General features: G+C 42.4%; 1 protein-coding gene across 1 annotated transcript in view; it reads left to right on the forward strand.

Annotated features, from left to right (window-relative positions):
* Nucleotides 1-12,865, forward strand: part of PGM2 (phosphoglucomutase 2) — a 63,356-nt gene that overhangs the window by 31,884 nt on the left and 18,607 nt on the right. Inside the window, exon 7 of the mRNA XM_085864185.1 lies at nucleotides 3,632-3,821. Within this exon, the coding sequence (XP_085720311.1) occupies nucleotides 3,632-3,821 (190 nt within the window). The remainder of the gene's footprint in view (nucleotides 1-3,631; nucleotides 3,822-12,865) is intronic.

Here is a 12,865-nt window from a genome sequence, read left to right on the forward strand (position 1 = left end):
CTTCCACCTTCTTGCTCTGAATCGCTCACATAAGGCTTGAAACGATAAGGCTCCACAATTCCCCCGGAAATGTTTCCATGACCAATTTTGTCTCCATTTATTTCTTCAAAATCCCACTGATCAGTTTCAACATTCCGAGAACCTTCAGAGTTGCGATTGACAGTGGAATCGGTATCGGAATCTGAGCTTGACATGCACTGTTGCTCGATGTAAACTGCCGTTTGGCTCAATACGGATTCCTGATGTGATGTCACTGACAAAATTGAAAATCTACACTGCAGGGCTTTTTTTCGACACTTAGTGATTGGCAAAAAAAAATTCAAAAATTTTTTTTTCCCTTAAAATTTGACCGTGATTAATGATTCTCGATGGTTTTCAGAAAAATAATGTTTGCGTTTGGGTTCCCCTTTAAGTGTGAAAGAATGACAAATACTGAATATTTGTGGAATGGGAGTGGAAACTCAAGCTGGATGCAATGATATCACAGTTGTGCAAGGGTGTGTATGAGTTCTCCAGTATTTGTTTGTCCCACGTACGAACTGTCAGGTCAGGCCACATCAAATCTGTGACTTGGTACACGTACCATGCAAACCTGTACTCACCTGTTTCATGTTCGGGTTGTCAGCGACTAAATCGTGTCTCCCCCCCCCCCCCATCGGGTTTCTTGGTGAGGAGGGTGTATGGATATGCACACCCAGCAGCATTAAAAACGAAACCTGTCAAAGGGCAGAGGAGCTCCTTGTGAGCCAACGCCATTCATATCTAGTGCCCAACTGTGTTTGTGGACGTCCTCCTGCAGTTAAGTTTCACTCTTTCTGGGAGGTTAGTGGCAGGATTTGCACTCCAGCTACCGTAAAAACACCTCATTCTGCAAAACACACTTTTCTGCTCCTCTTCCCTTTATAAGGCAGGGTTCGAAATATACGGTGGCCTGGGTGCCAAATGCCACCAAAACCTTTGTCTTCGGTCGCCCGTGTGGCCATTTGTGTCAAAATCTTCGATTTATCTTCTTCGCTGATGTGTTTCGTTGTTACTTATTATTATGCAATCTCAACCAGCGAAACTTGCAAAGGGGACTACTGGTCTTGTGGGAATGGTTGCAGCGACTTCACTTGCCCCTCCTTCCCTGGAGGTTTGAAGGTGGGACATGCAAATTATCTTTGTAAATGTGTACCATATACACATTAGCGGCTCTCGAGGCACTGAATGAGGAGTCTGAGCTGCTGGGATTACCGGTTTCCTCGGTCAAAACTAAGATCCAAGCTTTCAATGACATCTTAGATGCTGCTATCTTGTCTGTAACTGTTTGTGATGAGGATGTTGAGGTCACAGAAAGATTCACTTTCCTTCGCCGTGATATTCATGTCTCCGCATTGTTGTAAGCCAGAGGTCGACAAATGCCTGAGTTGGGCCTAGGGAGTCATGGATTCACTGGATCATGGGGTGTGCTGTTGTTTGTACCGATGCAGGAGGATGAATCTCCAAGTGTTTAAGTTCTTGGTCCTTCCAGTCTTGCTCTGTGGACGTGAGACTTAGACTCTGACGAAGTATCTGAGATGGAGACTTAACTCCTTTCGTACCATGTCTCTTTGAAGAATCCTTGGCTGTCGCTGGTCAGACTTTGTGTCCAAATGTACGGTTGCTGAGAGAAACCCAGATGAAATTTGTTACCTGTATCATCTGTAAGCATCAGCTGCAGCTGTATGTGGCTCATTTTCCTGGACATGTGACTCATTTTCCTGGTGCTGATCCTGCTCACCAGATTCTCTCAGCGAGGCAGCCTCGTGAGTGGAGCATGCTAACGGACCGACCACGCGCCTCCTGGTTGCAACAGGTTGATCGGAATCTCAAGGAGATGTGGATGGGCCAGGCATCTGCCTGGAGGATGGTCAGACGGAGGTTCCTAGAGTACCGGTGGAAAGTGGACGCAGCGACTCACTGCTCCGGCGCATGCTCCCATACCTGACCTAAACCTCTGGGCCAATTTACCTGAAATTTGCTGTGCTGGCTTATTTCCATTTGTGGAATGTCAACGTCACAATAAAAAATTTTCTATTCTTAAACAAATTGATGTAAAAATCTAAAATAGCAGCGCTTTCGCCGAGCGAGCATCATACGTCATATGACGTTTGCCAGCTCGTTATCTCACATTGCCTTGGGCTGTGGCGCATCATCGCTCTGCCTTTGCCGGTCGAGGGGCGGAGTTTGGATTGGGATATTTAAATGACCCAACTCGGTAACAATATGGCAGCAAACAATCTGCTGTGTGCTGTGGAACAAGAGTGTTGTGACGAAGTTTCTGGTGAATTAAAATGTTAAACAAGCTGAAATCTAGATTATTTGGACAGTTTGGTGATGTGTGTTTGAGTCATGCAAAAGGTTTGGAAATGAATTTGAATTTGTAATGGGAAATGATCCTGTTCACTTGCAACAAAGTGTTGTAAGTGATCATGTTTATCTTCCATTACCAACTGTGTGCACGTTTGTCTTCCATTAGCAAATGGTGCAAAAAATGGAATTTGGCCATGGTCCTAGCGATAGCTCGCCTACTCTTCAGCAAAACGATTGATGCACCACGACAGCTGTTCCATCCCTCCAATGGTCTCGATTTTCATCGTGCAATTTCCACCTCTTTGGATTACTGAATAAGCTTCGAGGAGGCATCAAGTTTCAATATTTGGATTGAACAGAGCATAGCCGGATAGAGCTCAGCAGTGTTCAACTGGACACTTCATATGGCAAATTTTGATCCGTTTTTCTGAAGGCTAATTTACTGATGTCTTCTTCTTCCCACAGCTGTGCATCTCACCATTCCTATTTAATTTCCTGTTTTATTGAATACATATTGCCTGAAGTGCTATGTATTTTGTCCATCTTTATAAGTCCCCTCCCAGTATCACTGGAGGAGTCTGTCTGTCTGTCTGTCTGTCTGTCTGGCCCATCTATGGTTTGCCAGACTTTTTTTTTTTCTCATACCCTTTAACATATTCAAGTGAAACTTGGTACATGGCTTTATTATGATAAGTTTCAGGGTGTTTCGTCAATTTTTCAGTCATGCCCTTTCTAGACTGAGAAAATATCACAGATTATATTGTACATGGGTCAGTGTTCAACTGCCCTGATGCCACCCGACTCATTTACACCCATCGGCTGGACAGCTGACCTGACTCCACCCCAATAAAATCATGCGCTGCCATTGCATGAAACAGCACATATTGTCAGGCCATAGGCCTGGGTGTTGGTCCATGGCCCAGTGCAATTGCAATGATCCCAGGTATATAACCATGATGTATTGTATATGCACATAAGCCATGTGCATGTTTTTGCTTCATGTATGTAGATTGGGTTATTATTAGTATGAAAAGGGCAAAGCCTAGAAATTAATGAAACACTGGGTTCGAGTTTCTTCTTCATTTTGGTTCCAGTATCGGCTCGAGCGTGCGTTAAACGCAATCAAATTTTTATCTCCTGAACATTCATTGGGACCGGTCGGGGACATGTATTGCAAAGTAATTCTCACTCTTGTTTTTATTTTCATTCTTGACCCTTTGCCCTTTCCTCTATATGCACTATTATATTAACTTGCAGGTTCAATTATATTAACTTGCCATGAATGTATCTTTGCGTGCAGGGAAGTGAATACCAAAGCGTCACTGCGCTTTGTACACACATCAGTGCATGGTGTGGGGCATGTGTTTGTACAGTCAGCCTTTGCAGTGTTTGGACTCGACCTGCCAGCTGCCGTACCTGAACAATGTGATCCTGACCCTGAGTTTCCCACTGTTATCTACCCAAACCCAGAGGAGGGCAAGGGTGTGCTGGTATGAACGTTTAAAAACACTTTTATTTTGATTTTTTTTTTTCCACATTTGAGCTCGTTAGTAGTCTTGAAGATTCTCATTATAATGAACAGATAGGTTTTGTGAACTGGTCATTGTGTCAAAAATTCATTTTTGGGGGACGCTAAACTCATTGCTCAGAGGGCTACAAATGAAGCATACGATCATGGCAAAAACACCACTGATTTCACAGAGCTAACCATTAATCACACACCCTCACCATGTTGCCATACTCAAATGGGGTACCTTCAGATTTGACTTTTTAAACTTGAAAAACAACTGAGCCTTTTACACAAGTTCTCACAAGACATTACACAACATGGAATGTTGATACACTGTACATGGCACGACGTTCCACTGTCCAAGAATAACCGGGCCCTCGCCATATCAAGGGTGTGGGGAGGGATGGGGAGGAGGGAGTGCTTGGGGTATGGGTGTTTTCTCTTAAAACTATAAATATTCTCGGCATTCACATTCTGCAGTTCCATCACGTGTACTCGGAATGATGGCAAGGATTCTTATTAGTTCACTTTCTGAAATTTCTTGACTTTTGCATTTGCATGATGGTGGTCTTGTGATGCATATCGGGAGATGTCCATGGAGGAAAGAAGAATCCTTGCCAGCAGCCAGACCACCTATATTTGACTGAAAGCTTGGTGGAAGTTACCTCTGAAACACAGACATCTTCCTTGTTGCCTTGATGGCATCTCGTTTTTTTTTAAAAAAATTGTCTGCTGGTTTGCAGGATCATTTCAGAATCCTTTTGCTATTCATTGTGTCGATGTGTTACTTACTTTGTTGTTTGTACTGTTTGTTGTATTACATTTACTAGAAGCACCCGCTCCCTACAGGAGCCATCAAGGGGGTCACGTTGTTATATTTATGCCTATTTTACTCCAAGGGGTCCTAGGATTACACACCCAAAAATGGTTGTGATCGGTTCAGCCATTTTTGCGGTACCTGGGAACAGACAGATGGACAGACGGTGAATTATAATAAGATTGTACCATATATTCACTGTATCCGGACTCAACTGCACTACAATTCACTGTAATTGTCCATAAACATTATTGCTTGCCATTTTAGTAATCACTTGTGAGTATATATTCAATCACTGTCATGTGATGCAACATGCTGGGACAGATTTTCAGATTGTTGCCCCAAGTTCTCACTATGTACTTGGGAATATTACAGGTCCTTCAACTTCTACGTGCAACTAAGTTTGTAATGGGTTGTATTGTTCAATACATTGCTTTCACCTGCAATGGGCCTTCCGTTCTGATTCCCCAATGAGATTGCATTCCTTTGGCTGAAGAGTTAGCTTGCTTTTTTGCTTTTTCCAATAATCTTTTTATATATACATTAGACAGGGTGTTTATAAAGTATTTGTGCAACTTTAAGCTTCAATAACTTTGGATGTACGCATGATAGAGTCCAATCAAACTGTAAACGACATATAAAATTACAATTCAAAGTTTTGTTCATTGGCAATGTTGTGCTATTGGTAAATTCACAATTCCTCTGGGTTTCTTTCTGAGTTGACATTTTCTGATTAGGCAACATTTCACATCAGTGGAAAAGTCACCCACCACAATTGCCACATTTGAGGGATAAAAACTTCAGGAAGTCTGGCAACATGAAAGACTCGGCAAAAATCCATGTTGTGTGCACTCTCAGGACATCGTACATCATTGGGCCTTTCTTCTTTTATTTTCTTTATTTTTTATTTGAAGAAGGAACAATCAGTGGTGCACATTGCATTGCAATGTTGCAGAAATTGTTTTGAAACATTTGAATCTTCGTAGTTCAGGGACAAATAGCAGGTTCTTCCAGCAAGACAAGACATGCTTCTTGCCCCTATGCTTCGAACGTGCGACTGCTTTTGAATGACGTCATCCCAGACAAGTGGATCAGTAGACGTGGACCAACTTATTTGCTACTCAATTTAGGACCCTGTTCTCATTTGACTATTTTATGTGGATTTCTTAAAACAGGTGTTTACTCGTCAAAACTTTTGGATTCAGACCAGGTCACTCTACCTTGGACGTGCTGCTTCGACTCTCCCAATAATGGATGGAGGCCCTCAATGTTAGACATGAGATCAGGGCCGTCTCTCTCGACGTATCTCGAGCTTGCGATACAGTCTGGCATCCCGCCTTGCTCTCCGAACTGTCTGCATGTGGCATCCAAGGCCAACTCCACACATGCCTTATTGACTTCCTCTTCCCTCGTAGCCAACATGTGGCGCTCCACGGATTCCTTTCACATCTCCTCTCCCTGTCAAGGCTGGAGTGCCCCAAGGCAGTGTTCTGGGTCCAGTCCTATTCCTGATTTTCATCAATGATCTCTTTGAATCTCTGGAAAATCCTCTTTTTGTATTTGCTGATGACCCCACCCTCTGCTGTGACATCCCTCATCCTTCAGACAAGCAGGCTGCAGCCTCTTCTCTCTCTTCAGACCTTGAAAAAAAAAATCACAAGCTGGTCCAAACACTTGGAATATATGTCTCTTTCAATCCAGACAAATCTCACACTTTCACTATCTCTCTCCGAAAGGACTGTCTGGCAACCCCTCCTATCTACTTTCTTTACAATCCTCTTGAGGAAGTTGTCATTCAAACTTGTGGGTCTTACTATCAGCCATATTTCTTGGGCAAACCACATTTCAAAGTTGGCCTCCAATGCCAGCCACCAACTGGGCATCCTCTGTCATACAAAGTCCTTCCTTGTCACATCTGGGCTCCCATCCACCAAAAAGGACTTCATCTGCAGCTTGGTTGAGTATTGCTCTCCTCTCTGAGCTGGATCCCCTGCTTCCTATCTTGCGCAGCTTGACACTGTGAAAGCCAAGGCCTTCAAGATTATTGCAATCTCCCATGATGAAACTGATTCTGTGGGCATATCACTTCACCATCGCAGACAGGTTATTGGTCTCTCAGTCTTCTACCATCGGCTTTCTAGTCTTGCACCTTATGCTCTTTCCATGCTTTGTCCTGCCTTCCTTGAATGTCCTACACATATTAAATCTGAGTCGAGAGATCATGCTGGCCAGTCTAAGAGAATGCTGTGGTTATGGACTGCAGCTCTGACAAGTGCACGGTGTGGCTCGGCGTTGTCATCCATTAAGATGAAAATTCGTCAGACGGATAAGGACAAGTATAATGATTTCATCCCTTTATCTGAATCGAGTAATTATCACCTCTCCAAATGATGACAAGATTAGTTAAGTTCAGCCAACTTGAATGGTAACCGTACCATCAGGCTGCTCCCACCAAAGCAATCATGCTGTCTCATCACTAATGGTACAATGAGAAAACCACTCTACACCTCATCTCTAGACTTTAGCACATCAATCGTAAAAGTCTAGTCAGACTCTCGACGTATCGGTGAATAGAACGTACTGCCAACGGTTCACCCTCTTCGTGGAATTGCATGCACTGTTGTCGACGTTGCTGTGTCGGAGGGATGTGAACACCTTAATTTGTGGTTAATCTGAAGCTAATGTAGATTATATGATCATTTATTAATGATTGGTGAGAATACATACCAGTGAAGGAAATGTGTTTCCTCCAAATTGTGGCATTTAAAGGCAATTAATTGTTGGTTTTTCTTGCAAAGTTCTTGTCTTTAAAACAATGCGACATAAATTGAAATATAAGTATATCCTAACAATGGAATATCTAATATCTTTGTTTATCAAATCAACTATGGTACTCACCTGGGACAGCATTTGGTTTAAATCATGTTATCTGAGTGCAAATTTTACTCTGCATGTTTGCTTTGGCAATTATACTACCAGTACTAAAACTAGTACTAGTCTGCTACTGCTACTACTTTGATTTTGATGTACCATACTTTTTACAGAGCGTTGGTGCTGCTGAAGCAGTTTCTTGGCGAGAGTTGTACTGTGTAGTTTTCCATTGCCTTTCCAGCGTTTTGTTCATGCTCTGCCCCTTTAATTGTTGAGCGTCAATTAGGGAAGCAGCACATGTCATCTAAGCACGTATTTTAAAGTGGCGTAATGGTTAGTGTGTCCGCTCTGAGTCTGGGAGGTCAGTGATTCAAACCCTGGCCGAGTCTTACCAAAGACTTTAAAAATGGGACGTGCTGCTTCCTTAATTGATGCTCAGTATTTAAGAGGACAGAGCACAGAGCAATGATGCTGGGAAGGCAATTGCAAACCACCCAGTATAACACTTGCCAAGAAAATGCTTTGGCAGCACCAACGCTCTGTAAAGAGAATGGGACATCAGAATTAAAAAAAAAATTATTACATGTATATGTGTGTGTATATATGTATATATATATATATATATATATATATATATATATATATATATATATATATATATATATATATATATATATATATATATATATATATGTGCTATTTTCATGGTCTGATTGCAATAAATTATTAACTTGGTACTTTGAGGCAAATACACAACATGGTTGATTGAACAATTTAATCGTAATGACTGACATCCAATTGCGTGAGGAATCGGGACCACAACATATGTGATTGGACCATAGATGGCGCCCTCGTCACTTAATCGAGGAAATTCGCTGCCATTGTGTTTGTTGCTTTCTGGTACTGCACCTTCCTGATTGTGTATGACTGCTGTTGGTTTAATGGTTAGGGTGGTGGGCTTTGGATCCGAGGGTCCTGAGTTTAAATCTCACTCAACTGTTGAATTAATACCAGCTGGGGTTAACGCGGCCTGTCATCCTTCCGAGGTCGGCAAAATGAGTGCCAGCTTGCTGCTATACTGTGTCGGAGTGACGACCCGTCCAGGATTGTACCCAATAGCCAAGGAGACTGCTTAAGCAGCACCAACACTTTGCACAGAGTATGGTACCAATCTCCTCCTCCTGATTGTGTATAAAAATAAATAAATAATGAAAGCTTTGATAAAGATGACATCGAGTCATTCCGAGTTTCTGAAACTCCATGACCGTTTCACTTTACTGATCTGGATTCTAAGCTTCTGTAAACTGTGCCGATCTCAGGAAAATTGTCTTTGTAGCATTGGGATTATCGCTGATAACCCAACTGTTTCGTTAATAACCTTCAGAGAGGGTTGATTTGCTTACCCCATCTGGTCTCGTCTTCAAGTGGTTCCACTCGGCGCAACAGTTTCTATGCAACTCGCAATCGAAATGCTGCTACAATGCTCACGTCCCCTTCACCATTATGAAAATAGTTCAAGCTTACCTTTCCTTGGTGTAGATCGAGAACCACATATAATATTCATGTCTATTTAGTTTTATGTACTCAAGTATGCAATCTACAGATTGCTTGATTTTAATCTTATTCAAGACTAGCAAATACCACCCATCGCTTTGCTGACGTGAATATTGCGGGGGTGGGTGAAGGGTGGATTGAGTGAGGAGGAAGAGGGGAAAAGAGATGAGGGAGCAGGAGTGAGGCGGGATGGGGGAAGGGATGGCAGATATGCGATGGAGCGTTAATTATGATTCACAGTGTCTCATCAAAATGCTTCAGCATCGAATAACAGTGAAGATGGAAACAAAATAATGTCTAAAATCAATTTTCTACCAGTCATACGATAAATACCGCTCAGAGATAAGCACCACCTAGACACGTCCGGAGCCAAGTTGTCCAGAGACAAATTCCCGTCTGGGCGCATCTGGAGACAAACACCGTCCAGACATAACCACCATCCGGATATGTCCAGAGAGGGAGCGAGGAGGGGGGAGCGAGAGAGGTGTGGGAGGAGGGTACTGCACTGTATTGGGAGTGGGTAGAGTAAGGATGGGACAAAAAAAAAAGAAACAGAGACAGAGAGATATGCAGATAGGGGAATATGGGTAGGGGAATTGGAGAGAATATGTTATGCTTTACGAACACACACACAAATTGGTGCTTGATGCTGGCAATTTTTCGGAATCGGCAGGTTGGATTCAGTGTGATTACCGACTACAGTACATACTGGATACAACCCAAAAACCACGAGAAGCTTTCACCAAAATACAACGTTGCATTTATGTAGACATTTCAGGGATATGATCACAAACATTAACCTTAAAAATACCCCCGAGCGGGAGTGCCGGTCATCTCTGCCAGAGGTCGAAAGTAACTCTGTGCCAGACTGGAATAGGGGCAGTTCATAAAGTACGTACGCTCTACTTCCGGGTTTCAGAACCACCCACCCCCCTCTGAATGCAGGCTCGTGACCACCCACCCACCCCCCTCATACATCGCTAATCACTTGCAAAGCCAGCAGTTCCTTATGAACCGATGTTTGTAAGCCATGACGATACAGTCCCTCGCGGTGTAATTTACCTTTTTCTTTTAATATCACAGCACGTCAATTTTGAAAATAAAAGTACAAATTGACATTCAAAACAATGTTGATGTCATAAATGAAAGTAAGTGTGCATATAAACTTGTATTCCATTGTTTTAGTAAAATCTGACAAAAGCTTCAAATGTAATATTTGTCTCGGAGAGTTCCGGTTCTTAATTTTTTAATACTTTTTTTTTGTATGTACGTACTTTATGAACGGCCCATACAGGGAATCAGAACGAAGTTTGAAGGGCTATAAAATCGGAACGAGAGCAAATTTCAAAAAAATGGCTCGTGTTGTTCTCGATAATAGTCCATAGTATCTGAATCACTAGTAACATTTGATCTCTCTTGATAAATGAGGGAGGAGATACGATTTGAAATCGACGATTTTCGCAACTTTGACAGCCTCGTGACGTTGACCTCGACCTTGGACGACCTTGAAAGTTATATCGTTGTGCATGTCTCATCGACCTCAATCCATTCCACTATTGGTTATTTGTCTCCACTCGGTTTGATTGTGGACGGACGGACGGACAGACTTCGAGACTGGGGTTATTAGGTCATCTCTACTGAGATGATAAAGATGACCTAATAAACAGCTGCGTGTGATGGGTGGAAAAAAAAAATTGGCTCAGTAATTTAGAAAACACGTTAATACGGCAAACGGCTCAGAAATCGGGTGTTATTTCACAACTGGCTCAGGATGACGTGGCGTGGACCACTCGTGTGGTGCTAGTGGCTTAAGCACTCCAATTTAATGGTTAATAAGGAATGGCTAGCCAGACTGTGGCTGCATACCATAAAGTAGCCCTTTACCTTTAAAGCCGGTCTTCACCGCGCCCGCAGCAGTTAAAGAAATAAAATGAATTCGTTCAAATAATGACTTTATCCACAAAAGGGTTGCTGTTTAACATAGAACAACCCTGAAGACATCGCAAAGTTTAATCACCCGTGAAATATATATTGTAGATAATCCGCCACGTTGCCTACTCGTCTGTGCACCAGTCATGTAGTACATCAGTTCGCGGTCTGCGCAAACGTTATAACTTTATTTTAAAACATCTGTTTTTCATCAGATTTGCTTTGATTCCTTGTAGAGCACCTCGCGAAACCTCTGAAACTATAGACACGGATCTGGCAGGCACGATGAATAAGCAGTCCTTCTGGGGTTCTCGGCACGATGTCAAGCAGTGAATGCATTAAATCGTAAAGCTCAATGAAGCTGGTAAGTTTTGACACATTCCTAAATCTTTTGTTCACTCAATATAATTCTCCAAGCATTCGAAAATTTCACATTTTCTTGTGTATATATGGAGGAGGGACCATTGCCTTGCTTGCATAAAGTAAATACGTATATTGGCTTTGGTTATATGACTCGTTATTTCTTTAAATTATCAGATTTCACTCCAGATTTCGACACTTACTAGCAAAGTACCCACCCATGGGCGGGTACAGTTATCTTTTGAATGGCGTTGGTCCCGTCTCGATCGGATGAAATTGAGAAATTGACGTTATCCGGTGACCTTGATCCCGTGACCTTTGACCTTGACCTTGATCCCCTTATGTCCGTTCCCAAGGATCACATATGCCAAGTTTCATCTCATTCTATCCAAAGGTTTGGCCGTCTATAAAGGACAAACAAACATGAAAAATTGACGTTTTAGTCAATTTATGACGTCATAACTCAAACCGGAAGTCGGAAGTGAATGTCGTCAATCAACTGTCATTTAATTTTGATTATCTGTCGAATGGCGTTGGTCCCGTCTCGATCGGATGAAATTGACCCGGTGACCTTGACCCCTTGACCCCGTGATCTTTGACCTTGAACTTGACCCCCTATGTCCGTTCTCATGTCCCAAGGATCACTCATGCCAAGTTTCATCTCATTCCATCCAACGGTTCGGCTGCCTATAAAGGACACACAAACAAACATACATACAAACATATTCTATCTTTTTAGTATAGTAGATTTAGTTCGGACGATATCCGATCCTAAAAGCCGAAATAATATTTCGATGATATACTTTAATTCGGCCGTGAGAGTAGATCATAGAAAATCGTATGATATAATGCATGAAATTGCTCCAAGCTCCTAATTTGACAATTACAGCACTTACAAAAGCGATGTACACAGCGATTCGTAGCTATGATGAACAGGCATTCGATAATATGAGCGAGGAAAGTGAGGGAAAAAAAGCTTTGTCATAAAGAAATCGTTGCGGCCTGTTCCAAGTCAAGGCATGGTTGAGCAGGCCAAAAAACATGGCAGATTCAGACCCCAGCGAGGTTACCCAGGATACGCCTTAAGACCCCATAAAGAGTGGTGACCGAGGATGCGCCTGATAAATGATGCAATTAAATAAGCCTGTTAATTAAAAAATGGGTGTTTTAATTTGCCCAAACGCCCAATTTTCAGTCATGCACTTCCTTGAAGCTCCCTTAGTATGCATGCAAAGTTTTAGGCTGCTAGTTTTTATGGTTTCGGAGTTATGAAGGACAGATACGCACGCACACACGCACGCACGCACGCACGCACACGCACGCAGTGGCATTCATTAGTATAGATTTTGACAACAGCAGTGCATATAGTATTATTGCAAACTGTTATCCTGCCTTGGACTTGCTTTGTCACCAATTTTCTGTTTGCAGAACATTTTTTTTTCAATACTTTACACATGCATTATAACTGGCCATTGCTTTCTCTTCACACCTCA

This window comes from Eptatretus burgeri, chromosome 18 (assembly GCF_056783735.1).
Source record: "Eptatretus burgeri isolate ZD-2024b chromosome 18, Ebu_testis_v1, whole genome shotgun sequence".
Taxonomy (NCBI): domain Eukaryota; kingdom Metazoa; phylum Chordata; class Myxini; order Myxiniformes; family Myxinidae; genus Eptatretus; species Eptatretus burgeri.